The 24,104-nt window shown below is 41.0% G+C and overlaps 1 protein-coding gene across 1 annotated transcript in view; it reads left to right on the top strand.

Annotated features, from left to right (window-relative positions):
* LOC121529249 (trinucleotide repeat-containing gene 6C protein-like) overlaps window positions 1-24,104 on the top strand; it is an 86,575-nt gene that overhangs the window by 19,836 nt on the left and 42,635 nt on the right. Inside the window, 1 exon segment of the mRNA XM_041817024.1 lies at window positions 16,256-16,609. Coding sequence (XP_041672958.1) covers window positions 16,256-16,609 — 354 coding nt within the window.

Genomic DNA, 24,104 nt, shown 5'->3' on the forward strand with positions numbered 1-24,104 from the left:
TCTACGGGCTCCTCAGGCGTACCTGGAGGGGTAGAGGTGAGGGGAAATCTCAGAAGAGAGGAGAAAGAAAACAAAAGAAACTTGTCCGAGAGCAGGTATTGCAAGATTTAAACTCTTACTGTTATCGCTGAAGCCAAAGTTCTTAATGACGAGAGATATGTGGGCAGGCAATGTCGGACAGCCAGTTAGCCCACGAGCAGATTTCTCCCGTCCGAGATGAGCAGGCAGATGGGAGAGGGACTTAATGCCTCACAAGGGATGGGCAGGGGCGAAATCTGATTAGAACTTCTGCTAGACTTTGGCAGCGTGGCCTTAATAGCAGCCAGAGAATACACACCTAATTACTGAGCGAGTGTCTTTGTGTTTGAGCGCCTAAAGCTGTGTTCAGACAAATGTGTTTGTGCGAGTTTGGTGGCTAATTTTTTGTTTGGATCAGTAAAGAGGACGAAGTATGTTCTTTTCCTGTGGCGGCATACGATTGTAAGCGCTCGCATTGTTGAGGGTCAGCGCCTTGACCTCCCACTCTCTCCCTGCAGGATGAGTTAATGAGGTTGTAATGTCACTGAGGTGCCCCCTCCCACTCCTTATTCCTCTGGTCTGAGTCACCCTCAGAGCCTCACAGTTTGCAGCACTAATGAATGTGATCTAGGTTAGCTGTGTTAGCATTCCCTTTGTCTCTTATCTCCTACTTTGTGCTGTCTCCAAGCATCCACAAAGTGACCCATATTGTGTGCTTTTACCCCAGTTTTTACAAACTCTGATATGTATAAGTGTCATTTTGACTGCTGCTCATGACATCAACATCAGCAACTCGGATGGACAGCTTTAATGGCACTTCAACTGTTCATAAGATTGTATGACAGCCAGTATAGGCCAGTATTAACAGCCAACACAGGCCAATATACACAGATAATATAGGCTGATAGCTACAGCTAATACAGGCCAAAATTAACAACCGAGAAAGGCAGATTTTTACAGCCAAGACAGGATATTTATAGCCAGTATAGGCCGATCTTTAGAACCAATACAGACTGATTTTCACAGTCAATATAGGCTAGTATTCACAGCCAATACAGGCTGATATTTACAGCCAATATAAGCTGGTGTTCACAGCCATTACAGGCTGATATATATATAGTCAATACAGGTTGATAGTAACAGGTGATACATTCCAAGCTTTGCCACCAATATAGGCCAATATTTTCAGCCAATATAGGCCAATATTTACTCCAATATAGGCTTATCATTTCAACCAATACATAAGTTAGCAACATTTTTTTTGTCTTAATAGCTGCAGTTGGTGGTTGCCTCCATCACTGTAAAAAGATCATGAAATAAATGAATTAACAATTGACTCATCAACACAAAGAGGCAGATTGTCCCTGGTACTAATGCCGGGTACACTGGGAGCTCATTAGGAGACCACGGCTAGTGTGGAGGCTGATAAAACACTGGAGAGCTCCAGGAAGACCCCGAGCACCATAGTAACACTACACCACCTCCTGTCTGGTCTAGCAGAGAGGCCCACCCAGGGACCAGCAGGAGGGAAAAATCAGCAGAACAAGGTTGTTCGTAAGGAAAGATACGGGATGAATTGTTTTGGTTACATTTGTGCAGAGCGCTGGGAGGCTTCTGCTCGAACACAACGCCTTCGGTTGTTTGGGAGGTCTAGAAAATAAAGCATGAAAGCTGAGAGCAGAAGAAACAGACGGAGCCATGTGAAACTGTGAGAATGCACGGCAGTTTCCTGTTTGCCGGCACAGCTGAGGGGGCCCTTTGCAGGATAATTCTGCTGGCTCACATCTCTGACACACAGACTCTCTCTAACAGTCCCCTTATGTGACATTCAAACACCAGCAGCATATGTACATTGTGTGCTCTGGCAGACCTACACATGGTTTCACTCATATAGCTGTACGTTACTACTCAGAAATACTATACAGACCCCTCTGAGAATGTTTTCAGTTTGCACATGTGGCACGTTAACAACAAGCTACCAAGATGAAGGCACATTAACACCAAACTTTTGAAACTTTTTAATCGAGGTCTTGTGTATTTTAGCCTGTTTTTTAGTGTTAAAGCAAACTATTTCCTTATAGATCTGAAATATTTGAGAAATCAGCAACCCATCCAACAGGTGAAATGCGTGCATACTGAGTGAGAATGCATTGCCTTATCCATTAATCTGTTTTTCCTTATGCATTGTGATAAATTCATACTTTTAAGTCATGTTTAACACAAAAGCTCATATGTTTTAAGAAGCTGCCATGACCATTAACTCTGCATGCATGTTTATGCAAATCATTTGGTAACTGAGGTTGCACATTTGCATGTGTGACACTAAAACAGAGTTGGCTTATTCTTGCATTCTCTTTATTCAGCATGGATGTAAAACACAGAGACCAGAGGGACAATTACATCACAAGTGCAGGATTAGGAATGACTTTTATTGCTGCAGACAGAGTTTGTAGCCTTCTTTTTCTTAATTGTCCATTCTCACGTCTGTCTTTACATTTTGAATGTCCTCTTTTCTATAAATGTGATATCAGAGAAACACCTGGAGGGAATACCTTCAGTTTTGGCCCAAATGTTGCAAGAGGGTCTGGCTGCAGCCCTCGAGCAAACCTCTACGCTGGGGCGTTCGGCTGAAGCCCTCTACGGTGGGGCGAAACCTCTTCACTGGGGCGTGACGTCATTGCCCAAGCCTACGCTTGGGCATGCAGCGTGTTAGCTGTTGTTAGCATGACCTAGCTGTTGTTAGCATGACTACAACGCGGTGCTTATGACACATTAGCATAGCCCCGTACACACACCCTGACCCCTACGCTGGACCTTGCAGTAGCAGTCGCTATTAACCCCTGACTGGTGCGGTTTAGGCGTTTAAATCCGACTGGTTAGGTTTAGGCATTAAAACCCGACTGGTTAGATTTAGGGTCAGCCTGTCGGCTGTCGGATAGAGCTGAAATTTCGTCGCGGATAATATACGTCACGCCCCAGCGGAGAGGTCCGCCGGCTCGGGCAATATACGTCACCCCCAGTGGAGAGGTTTTGCCCCAGCGGAGAGGTTTTACCCCAGCGGAGAGGTTTCGCCCCAGCGTAGAGGTCTCCAGCCGAACGCCCCAGCATAGAGGTTTGCCTGAGGGCTGCAGCCAGATGCCTCTCAAATGTTGACGGTAACTTGACAGTTAAATGATTGTGTTTCAAAGAATAATAGTTAAAATTTTTCAGCACGTTATATGATATTTAAAAAATTTATTCTGTAAGTCAGACTTAGGCTGGCTGCACACTGGATGATTTTTTTAAGACTGGATTTTTGCCAGATTTATCAGATATGTGTCCTGATTTTGAGGTGTTACAAACTGGTATTAGTCCCAGTAACACAAGTGTTTAGTGTCAGTATTATTTTACTTCTCTCAGTTGACCTGGGGCCTCCTTCAGCTGGAATTGCAGATGTGAAACACTGCCATGCAGGAGGCCAGAGCAGTACAGTTCCAATGTTGACGACAGCCAGCTGAGGATGTCAAACATCCTTCATGTTGGTTTTTCCTCCAGAAGTCACGTCTGTTTCTATAAGATGTTGTGTCTGGCCCACTTGTTTAGTGTCTGCATTTGGAGGATTGTTATATTAGAAAAGCATCAAAAATGTCTTGTCTTTGGTCTACCATGCTTTTAGACTGATTAGGATTTGAAAACTGTGGTGTCTGGCCCATCATTCAACTGGGCTTATAAAAAAACATGCAGTAGTGTTTGACTGAAAAACTACCCCAGGAGTTCTGGGCATGCTTAGAACCACATTAAGGCCTGAACCACACGGAGACGAAAATGATATATTTCCATTTTGTTTTCAAAAAGTTTTCCGTAAATACAGCATAGTTTAGGAAATGTCCGCATAAGCATGGAACCACTGAGACGCTGTAGTATATATGCCAAGCCTGTAAGTGGCGCTGCAACCCTGCCACAGAAATGCACCAAAAGAGAGAAGAAGATCACAGAAAACTGCCACAAACTTTCTCCTAGTTGCCCTTCTGGTTTTCCCCCGAAATGGATTTAAGAATATCTGCGTTTCACCGTGGTGGTAAAGGAGCATCAGATTTGGCTGTAAAAGCCATAATAAGCTCAGTAGCTTCTACATCACGAACACAACCCTGTAAACCATTGTTGTTTTGATTCGACCGTGCATGTGGCGTAAGTGGGTTATGCTATGTGTGATGTAGTTGTTCAAGAAAGATGCTGTTGGCTGTCCACAAGGAGACGAAACGGTAAGCGTTTACAGATTTGTTCACTCTGGGATCCGGTTTAAAAAAGTAGCGTTTACATCCTCCCAAAACGCCATTTCGGTGTGGATGAAACACTGATAAGACAAAATATTTTTGCGTATACTGAATTTGTTTCTGTGTGGACGCTAAGGCTGTGCAGCAGAAATGCATCAAAGGAGAGGGAGGGAAAACAAGAACAAAGTATCATCATGGCAAGTGCTAATAGAGTTATGATACAGTTTATGTTGTTGCGGTGATGGATAGTAAACTTGGAGATGCAACTGTCCACGTTTGATGGGGAATGAAAGAAGGTCAAATTAAAACAAGCTAAAAGGTCACATACCATCTCCTACTGTAGTGGAGCCAGACAAACAGATGTCAATTAAATTGGTTCATCCCTGTTGCCTGCATACTTTAATAAGGACTGTAGTCCAATGAGATGGCCTATAACTGAAACTTGACTTGCTTACTCTAAAAAGCATACAGTGCATTTGGCTTTCCTGCAGAGGTTTTTTGCAAACTCTTAAGAAGGCTTTCATGTGTTTTGCATGAGGAGAGGCCATCTAGCCACTCTGCCATAAAGCCCAGATCAGTGCAGTGATGATTGTCCCTCTGGAACTTTGTCCCACCTCCACACAGGATCTCTGGAGTTTTGTCAAAGTGATCATCAGGTTCTTGGCACCTCTCTTACTGAGACCCTTCTTCTGTTTGAGAATTATGGAGGCCACTGTGCACGGTGTTTGGCAATAACACAATTATTCACTGTCAACTCTGACACTTTGATGTCTGAAGTTTTAAAGGGTTTTAAAGGTAGAGTTCATAAGAGAGTTATGGATGACTATTATAAAGTTAAGTTGGCTATAAGGGTGAGATTGAACTTTACAACCCTGATCTGGCGGTTGCTGTTTGCTGCCACTGACCAGGCCTCTTCCTGGAAAGGTACCATGAAGAAGTTTATTTGTTAAGCATATTAGCCGAATCACAGCCGCTGTGAACCACAGCAGAGTCTGCCTGCCATGAACAGGCTGCACTGGAGTCATTTCAAAGGGTTAATGAGCTATTGTTCATGCTGTGCTTCTTTATCAAAGATAAGAGCACAACATACATACACATCAAGGCGCAAATTTACACAGAGCAATAAAAGATAACGTTATTATATGGTAGTGTCGCGGCGGTAATTTCATAACAGATTAATTTGCCGTTTCACGTTCGCTTAATTACGCCTAGCGCTTTGTGTTGGAGAGTCATAAATTGTGGTGTGATCAGGGGGGAATTTATACCAGTGTGCCTCTTGTCATCATCTCCGCCTCTTCTGTATGTTGCATCCCAGGGTGCACAGCTTTAATGGATGCTGTGGTGGCGATGATAAACCGCATTTTAAAGAGCAGCAGAGGTAGTGGCTGGATCCTGCTGCTGTGGAGTGTTAGACCATAAATTCTCCATGCCAGCTTATCATTACTTTTAGTGTCTTTTTAGCCATTTAATTTCTAATTAAGATGACTTCTGAGGTCTAGAAGATACCAGAGTGAGTTTTTAACTCCTTACAGATATGAAAGAGTTCAATATTATAGGTTTGTTTATGTTTCTTTTAGTGGTTTTTGAATTTAAACTGTTATGTCAGTTTCTGGATCAGGCTGTAAAGGGAGCTATGTAACATTTAAACTGTTGGTAGGTTTCTATAGGAAACCATTTTGTGTGCTTGTGTTGGGCATGCATCTATAGCGTGCAGTACTGCATAGTCATTATTAAGGTAATTTTGCAGCTTCAGGGAATAGTGCCAGCCCAGCAGGTGCCTCCCGACCCAGGTCAGGTCAGGAGGACAGGACGTTCCTCTCTCTTTCACACATCACTTCCTCGAAATCATAACAGACAGAGGAATCTGGTCCGCCTGCAGCTGTTGGCACAGAAAGGCCAGAGACACAAGGAGATAAGACTCCAGAAGAGCTGACTCCGTCTTTGTCCTTTCCATGTCTCCTAAACGCGGCACACACGCAGGGAACCATCCGTGAATCATCTGACTTTTAAGTGTAAAATGTTGAGAATAGTTTTCCCCTAGAACACTAAAGAGTGACTACTACGTCTGCATATTTTATCTCTCAGGTGTACAATCACTCAGACATCATTCAGATAACTAGTTGTACTTTAATCAATACTCTGACCTATTTGCCTTGTTCTCTTACATGCTGCTGTCAAGCATGAAGTGCTTTTAAGCTTCATTTTTGTCTGTGTTGAATGTGATGCAGTGAGGGAAGGCATTCCCCTCTTAACTACAGTGTCATATTTATTCACTTCTAATTAAGCCCTTTAATCTCCGCGCTTGTGAGACTCACGGCTCACATTTTAAAGCCCACAGGAGGGAAGAGACGGAAAACCCTCAAGACGAGCTCCCCTACTCGCTCCTGATTCGCTGATACTCTCTCTGCTGCCTCCTCTTTAAAAAACGCAAGATAAGAACTTAGTGTTTTGTATTTTTCCCCATTTTTACTTTAATTCATAAGGCATTGTTGAACAGGGACAGTAATAGAGAATTAGTAAAACCACATAAATGTAGGAGGCATCTTACTGCCTATGGTGAGGTTTTACATAAATGGGGTTATTTTAATCTGGGCCCTTAAGTTTTTTTTTTTTTTTTGTTTTTGTTTTTTTTTTGTTTTTTTTTTTATCTTAATAGTAGGGTTTAGTTAGGGGAATAATCTAATTGTTATTTTTTTCCCTCCCGATACATTGCAATTGAATTGTATTGCAGGGAGTGATCATTTTAATGCTTTTCTCATTTGAATAAGAAAAAAGAAGGATTTTCTGTAAACTGTTATAAAATCTGTAATTTGAATGATTACATGATGTGTTGGGCATAACATATCTGGTATTTAAACTGGTATTAAGACATGGTATCCAGTTAAAGAAATATTGCACCTTCTGCAGTTTGAAAATCGCAACAGGCCGTATTGGGATTTAATCTAAATTTCAGTTGATTGCACAGCCCTTCTTGATAGTATTACTGCTAATAAGGGATTAGGAAAGTGTGTCAGTGTTGTTTCAAGACATTGGTGCCAAGTATTCACCATATTTTTCTAAATTTTCTAGGTGATGCTGCAAAAACGGTAAAACTTCTGCCAATTTTCAAAACCAAATTTGTTGTCTTACTCTTGCTGATTGTGTTGTTGTCGTTTAATAAACCAGTTGCATTGTCAAATATATGCACAGAGGTATGCACCAGCCCACATTCAGTTAGGTATGGATGTACATAAATAAGCTTGAGTGGAAAAAGGCAGCCGCTAGCAGCAACAGTATACCAGCTTTTTACAGCATCATTGAACAAACTCTCGGCTAGACAATCCAGTTTTGATGGAATTAAGATGATAACGCTAAAATAAGTAAAGAAATCTTTAACTTTTATTAGGCATAATTTCCTTTTTGGAAATAATCAGAATTGAAAAAAAAATTAATTTAATTTCAAAATTTCAGACAGACGCTACAGCAGGACGTGTCTCTCCCCTTAGTTTGCTGACTACGTTTACATCTTTATCCGTATACAACCACCGTATGAGATCGTTCATGGATAAGAATCACTCCACTTGTTATGGCTGAGGTAGCCCGAGCGTTGTCTGATTCTGCAGACTCCAGATAAACAGAGAGGAACAAGTCTGCTGCTTCATGTCTCCTTTGTACAATAATTTTATTTCACCGTTTCACGTTAGATGCATAATGAAAATATTAGCTGTCCAAACTTAACGTAGTTCAAGCAGGACAGCTGTTCTCTTAATACCCCAGGCTGCTCATCTCAAGAGCGTCTTTTGAAATAAAACTTTGCTCTAGTTTAAACTCTCCTTTATTAAAATCAAGGTTGCAATACATTAATGATAATGAAAAACATCACTATGACAACATATGCCACATATTTAACCTCAATTAAATGTCATAATGTACAAATAAATTACTAATGTATTATCTGCCACATTAACAGGCCCCTGTGTAGAGTATGAAGGGCTGATATAGAGCAGAAATATCTGTTCAAGTCCACATGTGTGTAAATAAGTTTAATAAAAAAATCTAAAATGGGAAAACAGGCCAAACATTGCGATCTTTATCATAAAGGGTTGCAGAAAACATCCATATTGGTGCTTTAGAGTGATCTGAGGATGTGAGGAAATAAAAATGTTTGGTACTGAAAATGTTTGCTGTTTTAAATCAACATGTTTTCACACAAATGTTCATAGTTATGTTCCTAATTTGAAGGTAATCAGGGTCTTAGTTTAAAGAAATGAGACATTTACAACATGTTGATACAAATTTTAGGCCTTATCTCCGAGCTTTATCATGTTTTTATTGCTCATTTTACTCATATTTGTCCTTTATCTTGTTTTAAAAGCCCGTAAAGCCTTTGGGTCAACTGAGGTTGCTTTAAATGTGTGAAAGAAATAAACTGACTTATTTTGATTTACCTTGGACTGTTTTGACAGCCGGAGTCCCACGCCTGTCTGTAATGTTGTTTGATGGATTATCGATAACCGTAGCCTGTTAGAGTGAAGGTATGCATCCTGTACTCTGAGCAACAGCAACAGTGTTTAGGCTATAGGAACAAGAATTTCTGGAGGTAGTTTGTTCAACCTTCATGTAGGCCCCGATTAAAGGCTCAGCTATGGAAAGCTTATAATCGCTAACAAACAGAACTTTTGCATGCAAAACCCTGGAGCATGTCGATCCACTCAGATGAGCAGAGAGCAGAGTCAGCAGGTTGCTATTATCAGACCTGAGGGAAGAACTGAACTGATGCAAATAGTGTTTAAATCTGCAGCTGCTGTACGTCTTCCAACAAATTAACTCGGCTGTAACTCTTGAAGCTGTGCCAGAATCTGCTAATGGAAGGCATGCCTGCTACAAAATATTTATTTTTCCAAGCAAAAGGGAAATGCAACCTTTCTTAAATGTTGAATTGCCTCCGAAATGTGAATAATCTGCTGCTATGGTATCCAAACAGGTACTACTGTGTCCGGTACTGTGACATCCTTATCAGGAGTATTTTGAGGAAATCTTTACATCTCATTCTCCCTACCTGGTCTGAGCATGGCATGCTCTTTAAATGGCACCTGTCCAGGCTAGAGCACCTGTGTAAATATAAGGTTCTCCTGAAGATCCTGAGCCCTTTCTATCTAAAGACATCCTCTAATAAAGCTCTCTCACAGTAGGATCCTTTCTCTTCAAGGTCATACCGCCTGTGTTCCAGCTCTGCCCTGCACCCCCTCCTCCTCCTCCACCTCCTCCACTTCCTCCTGCTCCATCTACCTTCATCCCTCTCATATCTTCCCCCAACATTTAAACAGTTAGGGGAGAGCATGCTATCATCTTTACTCTCAGAAAATTAAGACCCTTTTTAAAGTGTAAGAGGGATGTCTTCCTCCCCATGAAGAGCACACATCCCTGAGGCCACGGTTTGATGTGCATCTTTGATGAACTGGGAATTCTCCTGTGCTCCCACACAGCTGAGGACTGTGTTTTTGCAAATAGGCTGTCAGAGCGAGTGGCTCTGATCTCTTTTTATTATTATTTATTTATTTATTTTACTCCTTTTCACTTTTTCTTTGTAAAGCCCCGTCTTGTGAGGCCTGTACTAAATATCCACACCTTGTTGATGCCAGAGGTTTGTTTGTTTTGTCTCCTGATCCCCTCCCTAAGTCAGATTCAATCTTTTATAACAACACAAGCATAATTGCAAAGGATGGAACATTTGGCTTTCTGATGGTACCTAAGATGCAGGGTTTGTATAATTCCTTTGAGCAGTAGTGGTTTGGTGGTATATTGAGGTTTTAAGATCTATCCGTATATTTTCAAACGAGGAACGGGTCCATTATTTATATCTATAGGTTATATTAGGTTAGAAAAAATGCCAGGTCTAATGCTCAGTGAAAAGATAGTTTAAAGTAAGAATAACTAATAGTAAAATGCTTTTTGAGCAGAAGATAAATTATGGAAAGTTATTAGATAAAAGAAACTATCTCACATCTCTACTTTGTGTTACATCTCTACTTTATGTTTTTGTTCCTGTTGATAATATTTCTGAAGAACGGGACACACAAAGCCACAGAGCTATTTGAAATCTATGTAGCTACTAGTGAAGAAAGCAGAAATCAAACTATTTTGATATCTGTACATTTTCTACAATCTTATACGTTTCTGGCATGCTACACTGTGCATCATGAATGTCACATGATGTCAAGTATGATGCGTGCAGACTGAACGATGACAACTCTGACTAAACTCAGCTGAACCGCTACGAAGTGCATGGATATGCAAGAAATAAACACCATCAACGTGCGCTGCATCAGTGTGCATCATCTATCCAAGCCCCCACTGCCATGGTAAATAATGAAGAAATTATTGTAGGATTAAGACATCTGAGATCAAGATTTTCCTCTTTGTTTGAATCCCACAGACCCCTGAGTTTTGGCGTTTCTCCATTCTAATGCTAACTGGTTTGTTTGTTAGAGCCAGGCTTGCGTCATTTCTTGCTCATCATTCCTATTGGTTGGTTAGTCGACGTAGGTCATAGCAGCAGTCACACTGTTCTTTCTTTCTTTGTTTCCTTCCTTCCTTCCTTCCTTAGGATCCCCATTAGCACTAGCAAAAGCATTGGCTATTCTTCCTGGAGTCCAACGCACATAAGGTCATACACATTAACACACAATACAACATTTTTAAAAAACATGGCCAAACAAAAATCAGCTCCTAGCAAAGAATTAAAAACATACACATACAGAAGAGTAACAAAATGTCCACCCATACAACAAGTATAATGCAAAATCACATTTTAAACTCATCAAACTTAATGTCTTTCTACCATCAGATATTACATAAATAGATTTGCATACTACGTTGTAATAATCACATAACTGGATGACCCATCACAGAAACATCCCAATTATCCTGTTTACACACAATAATTCCAAGGAAAAGGAGGAGAAAATACATTTGATACCATGCAAACATTCTGAAAGTGCTAGTTAACTCATATGAAATTCATTACTGTTAATTAAAAAAATGTAAGGTACTGTTTCAACAAGACTTTAAACCTCTTTGAATAATATACACTGGCGATGAATTCCAGCCTACCATGGCTCTGTTCAGGACAGTTCTTTGTATTATATCTGCTCTCACTATTGTTAGTTGAACCTTCTTTTTATTGCACTTCTTGTTTGATAATGATGTTGAACAAACTGAGAAGATAGCCTTTCATGTAATAACTCTGGAGATTGTGTCACAATTATACTCCTGAGAAAATTTAACAAAATATAGGTGAATTTCTGTCTGACAGCCAGCCAAGTCTGTCATGCATGTCTGTTACATTGGTTCTATATAAGCATTGTAAGGCACACCGAGCTGCTTTATTTTGAACCACTTGTAGTTTTTTAAGTCTTTCATTAAAGCACTAGATGGTCATCCTCAATGTCAGACTTCTATCACCATGACAACGGCTGTCTGTCAGCTTGTCTCACAGTGCAATGTAGGACCACCGATTTAGAGCAAAGATATTGCCATGATTGGTCATCCTTCATCTGGAACAACCTAAAATTGAACAGTGTATACGAGGCATCCCAACATGGGGCAGTTTCATGTTTATAAGACTGAAAGTTGCAGACAAACATCTGCACACAGTGAATTGCACCAATATGCTGGTTTTCCTTATTTCTAACCTTTTTTGCCCACTTTCCCAGTAGAGATGCACGGATTGTAAAACTCAGTACTATACTGGTATTTAAAACAGCAATTCAGACTATGTTTTTTTAATCACTTCCTTTTGGGTAAGACTCTCATAATGCTGTCTCTCGTGTTTAACCATGAAAACAAATCAAAGTCAACAGGTCACATCCTCTGCCCAATAATTAATCTCTGAATCCGCTGTTAGCTGTCTTAATTGCTAGCATTGAATTGGTTTGATGCAACGGATCACCATCTATTACTTACACTGTTTTATTCCAATATTATTTGCAGATTGCTGACGTTTGTCATCAGTGCTGACAAAAATGTTAAACTGATGCATCCATGCATCCCTTGTTTCGACAGTTCTTCGACTGAATATCTTATCATTTCTAATGCCACCGATCATTTAAAATCAGAATGTTATTGTATTGAAATACATTTAAGAGTTAAGAGATTTTTGACATCAATATACAGAAATGTTGCCAGCGTTTTTTTTAGGCATTGTGCTTGAATTTGTCTGCAATTTTTGTTTATCAAAAATGAAAAATCACCCAATTTTAAGTGTCTTGGACTTCTGTTCTTGTTGGCATGGTTTGAAAGAGGATTTAATATAGTAATAATGGTCTATTCTTTACAGCAGAAATACTAAAATAAATGTTATGTTGTGCCGTTCAGATTAAGTAAATCGAGATATGCTTCTCAGTTCATTTCACCCAGCCCTAGTGTGACATACTCTAGTTAAATGAGGCTCTAATTGTAAGTGGATTTAGATCTGAGCTGGTTTCAGGCAGGGAGAATCAAGCTCACAGCAGCGCGAGGGGGAGGAGACTCTCTTACACACACAAGCCATTCTCTTTATCACTTACTCTCTCTGCTCTACCTCCTTCTCTTCCTCCAGTACGTCAGCTCTCCCTCCCTCTCCGTCCACGTCCCTGCACTCTGATTGGCTGCCAGAGCAGCCAGCGAGCGAGCAAGCAAGCAAGCAAGGGAGCGCTCCCCTTCCCCCAGCCTCCATAAGAATCTACGTCACACATGAGAGAGTCCCAACTGTATAACGATCGCCTCCATAACTCTCATTATGCTCTGAAGCACAGCCACCACTGTTTTTAGGAGGAAATCACCTCCTAAAATCAGCGAGGAGAATTCACCGGGAATTACTGTGTCCATCTGCCGCCCCTAATTCCGTAATAATGGCAAGAGGATAATAGTAGATCACAGCAAATGAAGGAGAAAGAGAGAGGAGATCAGAGGAAGGTGGGGAGGGATGAAGCAGAGAGGAAATGGAGCAGATGTAGAGAAATCCAAACTCAAGCTCTCCTGCTTCCTCCCTGAGCTATGAGGCTGCAGGGAGACAGAAACGCCTGAAACTGGATCCAAATATGCAGGCGGTGGTCGAAGAGCACTGGAGGCAGAAACAACACTGAAGCCCCCTCACTCACATGAATCACAGACATAAACATACACATGAAAACGGCAGAGAAGCCGTCGGTCGTTATATTTAAGGGAACATGTCTGTCAGCAGTCTGCGTGCACGTACGACACCATCCCGTCCTCTCCCCTCCGTGTGGGCCTCAGCATTACATAACTCTTTGTTTTTGTGTGCATCGGGCTGGCCGCATGTGTGCGAGTTATTCATTGCTTCACAGCACACACTCAGGAGGGCAGCCAGTGGTGAAGCACCGCTCTTTATAACTCATTTAGGCCACACAAAGATTCTCTTTTTCTTCTGGTTGATGCTTTTTACCAGCTTTTTCCCTCTTTTATTTCAAGCAGCAACTGGAAAACCGCGTCGGCTGACTGCACAATATGTCTGATCAGCTGGTGTTTGTGTTTGTACAGCGCGTGTAGGCTTTAAACACATTTTTTTTGCATCCTGTTTACATTCTAGTTTACCAGATTATTCTATTATGTAATGAAATGTACTGAGGTGATTATCCGGTGTGCTTTGTGTCCCATAATGCATCTCAGTCAGTGGCAGCTCTGTGACCGAGCTGATCATCCTGTTCGACTTAGAGCTGACCTCTCACCTTCCACTTCCCCGCTCAGCAGCAGGATAGTAACCTGCTTAGACTTTACACCCAATTCTGAGGCTTTTCTTGTCATTTTTGATTGAAGAAGTACAGATTTGTTTTATGCACCCTGTGCAGAAATGTAAATATTGAAAGGGGCTTTAATTGCTCATTTTTATGATGCCAGTTATTCAAACATGAATGTAAGAGAGAAAATCCTAGATAATCTTGGACATCTTAGTGCTAGGATTGTGAAGATACTAGAACTTTCAGCTTTGATATGGTACAAGTAGAATCAGCAACATTAGACCCCTCTTTTACACCATGACTACAAAAACAGAAATTCTTAGCACCAAACATTGAGTAATGTATCATCCAAATTTGCAGGTTAACTCTTGCACTCAGTTTTAATTGCACAGATGCATTGGTAGTGCCACATCCTGCATAACTCTAAATACTAAATACAATTGCAGTTGTTTGCCTGCATTTTTTTAAAGATGAATTCATCTTCTAGTCAGCTGGCTGATGAAATAGAAGTAGTTTTTAAAAAGCACCAAATGACAGGTTATATTGTTGTAAAACTTGTGGAATCAAAATATCTAAATAAAATTAACATTTATCCTCCCATGAAAGAACAATAAAGGCATCAGGAGTGTCTGACAGGAAGTAGTGCTGCATTATCAGGCAATGATGTGTGATTGCAATCATACCGGACAATATTGTCACTGCAGTATAATATAAAATGGTAGCATGAGTCTTCCTGCTTGATTATCAAAGAAACTGCAGAGAAAAATGATTGTTTTTGATTGTTTATTTAAAGCTACAAATATTAGTTTGGATATGTTTTTCAGTACTGCTTCCAAAATAACTGAATATTTCTAAGATAAATATTGAAAATAAAGATACTTTATAAAGAGCAATAGTGGCACTATTGTAAACTCACAGGCGTTTCTGCAGGCATTTTTGTAAACCATTGTGGTACATCGTAATAGACAATATTTGCAGCCTTGCTGGCATTATTTTAATCTTTTAAGACTCAGAAAAGTCACCCAAGTTTCAGGCTCACTAGAGAAGCTTCTGAAAGAGCTACAAAGGCATGGATAACGTCATTAGAATGAGTGTCAATGGAGTGAAGTTGGCTAAGATAAACAATGATTAAACAGTTGTTGATTTCTACATCAACCTAAAAGGTGATGATTTGTTAGTTGTCAGCTGATAAGTTGCCAACTGTGAGCATAGACTGTTATGAGTGGGCTGGTTGACTGTGATGCTGCAAAAGTCTGAGAAACTGAACCCACAAACAAGAGGAAATGTCTGGTTAGGGTAAGAGTGCATGTTTGTGAATGTAAGAGAATCAGGCTCTGTTGCTACAGGTAACTAGAGCTATCAGGACATGAGCACTTTGCTTCAGCAGCTGTACGAGCAGTTAATATCAAACAGCAGTGAGAGGTGATCATTTCAGGGGCCATAACCTGCCACAAACCATGAGCAGTGTTTGTTGACGAGGTTGAGCCCTCTTTACTGAGCCGTCCTGCAGGAGCTCACTATAATACAGCAGGCTGATCCAAGTCCATTATCTGTTACTTGACCTCCTCATCACTTCTAATCTGTGTCTTGGCCATCCCTGAAGGCTGAAGGTTTGTAACAGTACCACCCTAAGATTATTACAGTGCTCTGCTTCTTTAAAGGGAAGCCATGTGTTTAGGCTGACTGCTGCCTACGGCCAAGCTTCAGGCAGCCAATCGAGTGCATTTATAGACTTCTCTGCATTTGGCATGCTGAATTTAACACCAAAATCCCAGTCCAAAAGTTACCATGGCTTTAAAAAGGAGTGCAGGAAATGCTCAGCCAGTGCAGCTCTGAAATAGAAGGTGGCTGGTTTTTCATTGTGCTGCAGGGTTTTCATTATACCAGCATTTTAACATTGATAAAAGTAAAAATCAAACATCATTACAACAATGGCAACAGAAATAAAAGTCCTAGGCATTCAAAGTCTTGTCCTTTCTAGTTTTCAATGCTCTCAATCTAAGAAAGCTCCTGCACATGGTCTAACTTGCACAAAAACATTAGCAATACAGAAATTTAGGCGGTGCATTTACGTTGAACCTTAATCCACCACTTCACACTACCCTATGTTTTGCACAGATTCTCGTTGGAATAAAGGCAATCCAACCATAAATTTATTTGTCATTCTTGTGTAGTCTCTAGTTCGCACTCAACATCTCTGCTGTGCCTAAAGTTTCACCCCTTCATCTCTCTTGTTACCTGTCCCCTTCCACTCTTCCTTTTCCACAGTGCCAGACTCTGCCAAGCCGGACCCCGCCCCTCCTCTTCCCCCCGTCAACCCCAGTGCCGCCCCACCTGCACCCTCGAGCAGTGGCAATGGCAAGCGCGCCCCATCCGGAGGTCAGCCGCAGACAGCTCAGCAGCCCCAGACTCCGCTCCAGCAGCGCTACCCGCCCAGAGAGGTTCCCCCACGCTTCCGTCAGCAGGAGCACAAGCAGCTGTTAAAGAGAGGCCAGCCTCTTCCCCCGGGGACTCTGGCTCTCACCAATACGGGACGTCCCGCCACTACTGAACCTGCAGCAGCAGTAGCCATACACTCCTCTCCCTCCTGCTCCTCTCCCTCCACAGCCAGCCTTGCTACAGGTCAGAGCAGACACTTTGTATTACTATTTATTCTTCCTTCATTCACGATCAGTGTTGGAGGGAATACAGTACATTTACAGGTGCAGCTCAGTAAATTAGAACAGTAATAATTGGTTACAACTGTTGCGTTCTTCGTGCCAAGCCACCTCCTTAGATTTTGCATCAGGGATCTTCTTCCTGATGTGTTGACAGACGTTGCATCAATCTAATTATGACGTGGCCCTGAGCCCCTAAAAAGAAAAGAAGATTGGAAATTTTTTACTCTGTGAGTGATAAATCTATATAATATGAGTTTTACTTTTTGAACTGAACTTCTGAATTGCATTAGCGTTAACTAATTTATTAAGATGCACCTGTATAAATGATAATGAAAACTTTCAGTATGTTTAGGAGCTGCAGTGTAAAGGTGGAAGAAAGTTAGCCAGGTAAAGCCTGCAGTTTGTGAACTCAATCTACAAAAAACGTTTGTTTTGCGCAGCGACTGTTCAAATAAAGTTCATTCAAACAAAAGACTGAGCACTGTTGACAAACAGAGAGCAGGCAGCATCTATCTGAGCAGAGATACAATTACTATAAGGAAGAAAAGGGCTCTGTCTGAGTTTTAGACTACTCCTACAGTAACAAACTTTTCCAGGACTGCTCCTTACAGATTAATGTCTTAAAGGTGTGTTTCTCAAACTGCGGTCTGCGAGCCACAGCTTGGGGGTGCGCGAAATGATTCAAAATAAATTATTAAAGTAATGTCATGTCATTAAAAAGCAAATAAACACATATAGGGACCACAGCGCCAAAAATCAACCATACTAAACCATTGACTCCTACATAATTCAGCTTTGGGCCAGTAAAAACTCAGATACAGTACTGTGCAGAAGTTTTAGGCATGTTTGGGTCAAAATTTGAGGCTGAAGTAAGGCGTGTAATGGCAAGTATGCCCACCTGAGGGCCCCATTGGGCAGGAAGGAGGATTTACACAACCCAGGTCATGCTCTGGATGTCTTTGTACATTACCAAGGGCATGGGAAAATAATCTGATGAAAACATAACAAAAACCACAGCTTTAGGGCAGAGTTATGGGTAGATTTGGTGCTTAAACATAGCCTAGGGTACTGTTAGGGTGGGTAGGAGGCTTGCCACAACCCCCTGGTTGTCATGTGTATGTTCTAAACACCTGAAAACTATTGGTGGTTGCTGGGCGTATTACCAGGGGTGCAAAGGCCCAGACAAAAGAAATGCTGTTAAGCTCGACCTTGGCTGCAGAACAACACACATACATGTCAAATGTGTCGACGCTGACTCTGGCCGCCCTCCCTCCTCCTCCTTCTGCACAATAATGTATGACTGTGGCATATCACATACATCTATCACTTGTCATGCATCAGTCACTTTGCTCAGGACAAATTTGGTGTGTGGGTCCAGCTAACAACAATGGATAAATATTTAAGCGCGTCCACTTCACCAAGTGATGCACAAACCAGCTAAACTGAGAAATATGACAGCTGTTTCGAGTTTGGTTTTATTGAGAACAGCGAGGGATGACCAAAATGTGTTGTGTGTCTGTGTTTGCAAATGAAGCCCGCCAAGCTAAAGCATCATCTGATAACAAAGCATGCAGAGTTTAAGGACAGAACAAGAGATTTTTCCCGATAAAAGGGCAACAAAATTGGCAGTTAACATATGTTTAGTCAGCATGAGGGTTTTGTGGGGGTCCTTTGAAAATTTTCTGCCTTGTAAGGGGTCCCTAGCCCCAAAAAGTTTGAGAACCCCTGTTATAAAGAACAGACATAATAGACGGCAAGACTGGCCGTAATAATCTGGCATGCCAAAATCCAACAGATTGTGTCTGAATGAAATTTTCCCTCCTTCAAACTGCACGTCAAACAACTACAAACCATCTGGCGAGAACTCAGCCGATGCTAAAATTAGTCAGGGGCAAAAATCTGACTTAATCCGTACAGTGTCTGTGCAGCTTTAGACAGCAACACTATAAGAATAGTGTCAAAATATTTCAATGAAAACATAGCAGTCTCAACAAGCGTGTTATTTTTACCTCTCATGTTTGCATTTTATCACAGCTCCTCCTGAAAGCTGTTCGACTTAAATGTGCTGCTTCCATGCGTGGTTGTGTTTTGCATAAACTTGCATTTGCATTCTTGAGTGGCATTTTTGTTTTTTTGTTTATTTTTATGTTTTGCATTGTGATCTTTGCAGTGTGTTGTACCTGTACAGTAGTGTGGGGGCGTCACAGGTGTTGCTGAGTGTTGTTTATTTTCTGCCTCTGCCTGGCTGGGGATTAGAAGTGGGGATAGAGGAATACGGAGGGAGACGATAGAGAGTAAACACAGCTGGCTATCTCTGGATGTTTGTGTACTTTCCTTCCTGAGGCTCTGTGAGTCGACATAAATCGGGTTCTTGAGTTTTTCTGAAGTGATGGTCTTTTCTTCCTTAATGAAGATAATCGATTGTAGAGCTGGGGAACATATTGACATTTCTAGAAAGTTTTATTTTAATAAGGCTATCCTTTGTTATTTGTTTTTTAAGATACCAGCCCTAATGCTCTGTCAAAAGATTGTCGCAATATGCTTATTAACCACAAGATTACATATTTAAAATTAGGGGTGCATGATATTAATAGCATGGTATTACTGTTAGCAGATATTAGCTCAAAAATCGGATTATCTCAATCAGTAGATATGGAAATATCTACTGATAGGGATGCTTATATCAGCTTTAAACATCCACTGTATGTTCAAATAAGTTAGTAAAATTTAAAGCAGCACAAACTGACCTATGACAGCAGACGTCTTTTCTTTGTTCATCCTCAATCCCTTAACTTTAAACTGTGTTTTCCAATGACTAAAGTTTAAGGCCTGAATGACATTTATGCAATGTTGTGCTTAAGTTTTAGGCATGTTACAGTTAGTGTTAGCAACCCCAGTCATGCTCTGGATGTCTTTGCATATTGCCAGGGGCATGGGAACATAATCTGCTGGGAATAAAACAAAGTCTGCACCTTTAGGGTGGAGTAAGGGGTTGATGTGGTGAATAAGCATGGCATATGGTATTGTCCAGGTGTGTAGAAGGGCTGCCATGAGACCCTGGTCTTGCTGTGGATGTCCCAAGGGCCTGAAACCCCCCAGAGGTACCAAGACATATCACCGGGCCTGAATAGGCCTGGACAGAGAGATACTGTCGAGCTTGAGCTTAGCAGCTAAAACTCTGCCCCGACACACACACACACACACTCTTTTTCAAATTAGCACATTTATTATACTACAAGAAATCAACTGATATCAATACTTGTTTGATTGTTCAGCAAAAAATTTGAAGTCCGAGACACCCAATATTTGGTTGATCAGTGTTTCTCATACAAAGGTGAGCTACCTAGGTATATTTATAGCCACCCAAGTATATTTACAAATTTTTTTCTACTTCCAAAGAATGCTTTTATTCTGTGGGAAACACTGCAATGTTTATTTTTCAAAAAGTTGTCTAAACTGCACAAATACATCAGCAACATTTGTGAAAGTGGTTGGAACTGGTGAGGAAGCCCTTGCTTCTCTCTAGTTCCAATGTTGCAAATGCATTTGTGCAACTTAGAGAGTACACCCTCTCTCTCTGTTGAAGATTGTAATGTTTTCCATACTTTTTGATACCACTGATCATTAATATAATGAAGATTCTATCATTTTAAACACTTGAAATTTCAGAGTTGTAAATTTTGATTATGGAAGTGTTGTCAATGCCTCAAGTCACACAATAAGTCAGCTTTGCCTGCAATTTCAGCTGATGAAAACAAGGTCTCAGTATGCCTTGATTTTTACAAAAATCAAATCAAGGTTTGTGTTTTTGGGGGTGTGGAGCACATGTCTGCAAAGAGAAACAAATTTCAGCCCAACAGCATGTCTGAGTCTCATCCAGCCCCTCTGATGCTGTTTGGAAGCACTTTAATCTCCATGGTGATGAGGTGTTTATCCATTCCTCTTGACTCTCTCCTCCTCCTCCTCCTCCCTGTCATCATCTTCCTCCTGCTCTTCATTGAGCCAAGCTGACCAGCCCTACAGTATTTCCTGTCTTTGTAGGAGGAGCCTCACTGAGCGAGCTCGTTGGCTGTGCTCTTCAGTGGGCCTGACCTGGCGCTGATAGAGAGACTGAGTGAGAGGGAAAGAAGGAGAGAAGGAGAGAGCGAGCATGGCAGAGGTCCAGTACTGTGGGCTGGAGTGACTCATGGCTTACGGTAAAAGCTGCTACTTCTCTCCGCCCCTCTCTGGCAGGCCTGTGCTGCTCTGCTTTTGCTCTGTGAGCGTCTTTGAACCGACTGATTACAGTAAAACGGACAAACAGGAGGACCTTTTTCACCGGGAGACAGATAGGTGTCCAGTGGGAGGTTTTTTGAATGTACCTCTATGCTGAGTAACATTTTAAAGCCTGTTCTGCATGTGAGCAAAAACATCAGACCTCTGATTCTGTTTTGCTAACTACCTTGACATGCAGAGCTCCACAGGTAAACCCACCTCAATCACTGCAGCTCTGCAGCCTCGTCTCTCTGATTGTCTCCCTCCCTGCTTTCATTTCTCTCTGAAAGCTAACAGTAGAAGCACACAGGCTGCATTCATTCCCTCCTCTCTCTATCCGCTGACTCCCCCTCGCCTCACCACGTCTTTCATTACTCTGTCACGTGTCTGCTCTGTCGAAAAAGTAGAGCCGATAAACGTGGTCTGTGTTTTGGTTAAGGCTGACTGATAATTCAAGATATTAAGTGAGCATTCACATTAAAAGGATGCAATCTCTGTTAACCAGATAAAGTGTAGAATCAAAAGTAGCAAAACATAAAAAAATACTGCATCTGTTTAATAGGACAGGTGAGTAGGAAGGAATTGTTGAGGAAAAATCCCATGAAACTCTTGCAAAATGTCAAAATTGCAAAAAAATAGTCAACGCTCCCTTAAGGAAGGACTTTTTCTGCAGTTTTTTGTCGTTAAAGATTTTAAATTACCTATTACTGGGTGTCCTGGATTACTGTTTTTGTCAGTATTATTGAAGCATGCATAGTTTGATTTTTTTTTCTTGCTATAATGTCCACATTTAAAACACTGGTATCCTGACAACCCGTAACATGCTTCTAAGATTTAGCAGTTTCATGTTTTGACGAAAAGAAATAACAGGATATCTTCTGCACTCTGTTCAAAATTGCACAGAATTCTATTGCTTGTCTTTTTGTGCAGTTTAGTGCAAGAGTTTGTTTTCTTTCCTCCCTAAAATTAAGTGTTTAGAACTTTTATGTTTTGCTGTACTTGATAATGTATCTTGATTTCTCCATTTTAACTTGCTTATGTAATTTTTTTTGGCATATTAAGGCGGGATTAGCCAATCAAAGATGTCGCTCTAACTCTCTAGGATTGTGGGTAAAGTAATACTGTTGACCACAATCGCAAATAAACAATTTTTTCCAAGAAGTAAGTGAATAATATATTCATACATAATTCACATAGTGGCAGTACCAGATGGATACAAAAGTTTGGCTCTGATGAAGGCAGGTTCACCCAATCTGAAACTTGTCTGTGACACTATAGGATTGTGGGTAATATAGTACTGTAGACCGAACTATGTTTTGCTTCAAAGGAGGTCAATCACATACAAAATCGTGTCTTCTACATGACCAAATATTGGCATTTCACATGCATGCAAGGGAAATAAAAAAAGAAGCTTGCATCAGATTTAGTAAGATTCTAATTTCAATCTGTAGTTCCACACAGAAATTATGCAAGACATGCGAATAAATTCCTACATGGCAGAGACATGCGCCAGACAAAACAAAGGGCATAGACAACATAGATAAACATTACAAAAAAACATTAACTAAATCCTACTCAGTGCAAAGTTTTAAAAAGTCATCTAGAATAAACAAGTTTGCATGGTATATACAGTCATCACAATCAACCCTAGAAACAACCCCCATGTAAACAAACTTTCTCTTTGTCTGCCATGTTAGCTTTATTCTTCCCTGTTCAACTTTACACAGGAAGTTTTATTCTGCTGTTAAGGCAAGCAGCTGCATTTTCTAGTGTTTTAATGGTCGAGGTTCATAGCAAAGTTCAGCTTTTATTGAGAGTATTGAATTAAATGACATAGTGAAATCCAAATACAGCTCTTGCTCCAATTAAGAGTATTTATTGGTCATCGTGTAGCAATCATGCACTCAGCCGTGTTGGACTTGTTAAGCTGACGGTCAAGTAATGAAGAAATAACTTTGCTGTCCCATAATGTGTTTGTAATGGCTCTTAAGATTTACAGCGTCGCCCTTTTTTATTTGTAACAGTCCCTTGTTAAATCTAACAAAGTAATGATCAAGGTTTAAACACTAGCAGGCATTGTACTTGCAGAGCACAACAGCACTAACAAAAACATCTCAATGTAAACATGCCTTGTCAAGTGAGAGAACAGAGCTGCTAATGTGCTAATAGCTTGTCTGGTGGAGAACAGAGAGAGTGTGAGAGCGTATGCATGCTAGACTTGATGTGCTCTTTAAGTCTGCTGATGATGCTGTAAAAGAGCCCTGGGAATCCCCTCAAAGAGGGCTGGGACGTCTTGTGATGTGATTAAACATCAGCCCGCTGTTAACCACAAATGTTCAGCACTCTCTCTTTCTCTTTTTTTCTCTTGTCTCACTCACTCTGCTCCTCTCTCTCTCTCTGCATACTTGTTGTTCTCTGATGCACGTATGTTAACCTCTGTCACCTTTACTACAGCATCTACACAGCGCACACTTGCCCCTGTTGGCCCCGGGGCAGCCAGGATTAGTGAGGCACACACACTATATGTATGTCTGTCAGTCTTCCCATTATAACAGCCTTCTCCCAGTGTTGCCTTTTGCTCGGCTAACAATCTGTATCCCAGGGCTCTTTCAAGTAGAGGAGGCGTGAGGGAGCAAGCTATTTTAAGACTGGCATGCTGGAGAAAGCCCTTGACCTGGTTTATCCTTTGGAGGGGGAGGAGAAAGAGGATACTCAAAGGCAAACATGACGTCCAGATGTCTTAGATGTCTACTTTTAATAGACATGTTTGTCAGTGTGTTAGTCTTTTCCCTTGAGATAATCTCCAGATAATAACAATGCATTAACAGCGAGCAGCTGCAAAGAAAGTGTCCATGTTCAACACCAGTTGTTGTGTAAATTCATGCACGGTCCCTTTAATCATGCTGTTTTTGTTGCCTTACTTCCTGCAGCAAAACCTACAAAGTGTCCAAATCTTAGCCTTTACAACAACTCATGAATAGGGATTTAAATACAAATGAAAGTAGAGGATGTGTTAGCCCGAATGCTAGCCTGCTCATTCAGAATAACTCTGCCTTAATCCATGCTTAAATCCTTTTAAATTCACAATGTGCATTTGTTAAATAAAGCAACAAAACAGCCCTGCTGTACTGGGTGATTTAAGCTTCCTTCAGATGAATGTGCAGTTGTCTAGTGTCATAATACAAAAAGAAACACTTTTTCTC

Source organism: Cheilinus undulatus, linkage group 21 (genome assembly GCF_018320785.1).
Source record: "Cheilinus undulatus linkage group 21, ASM1832078v1, whole genome shotgun sequence".
NCBI classification, from domain to species: domain Eukaryota; kingdom Metazoa; phylum Chordata; class Actinopteri; order Labriformes; family Labridae; genus Cheilinus; species Cheilinus undulatus.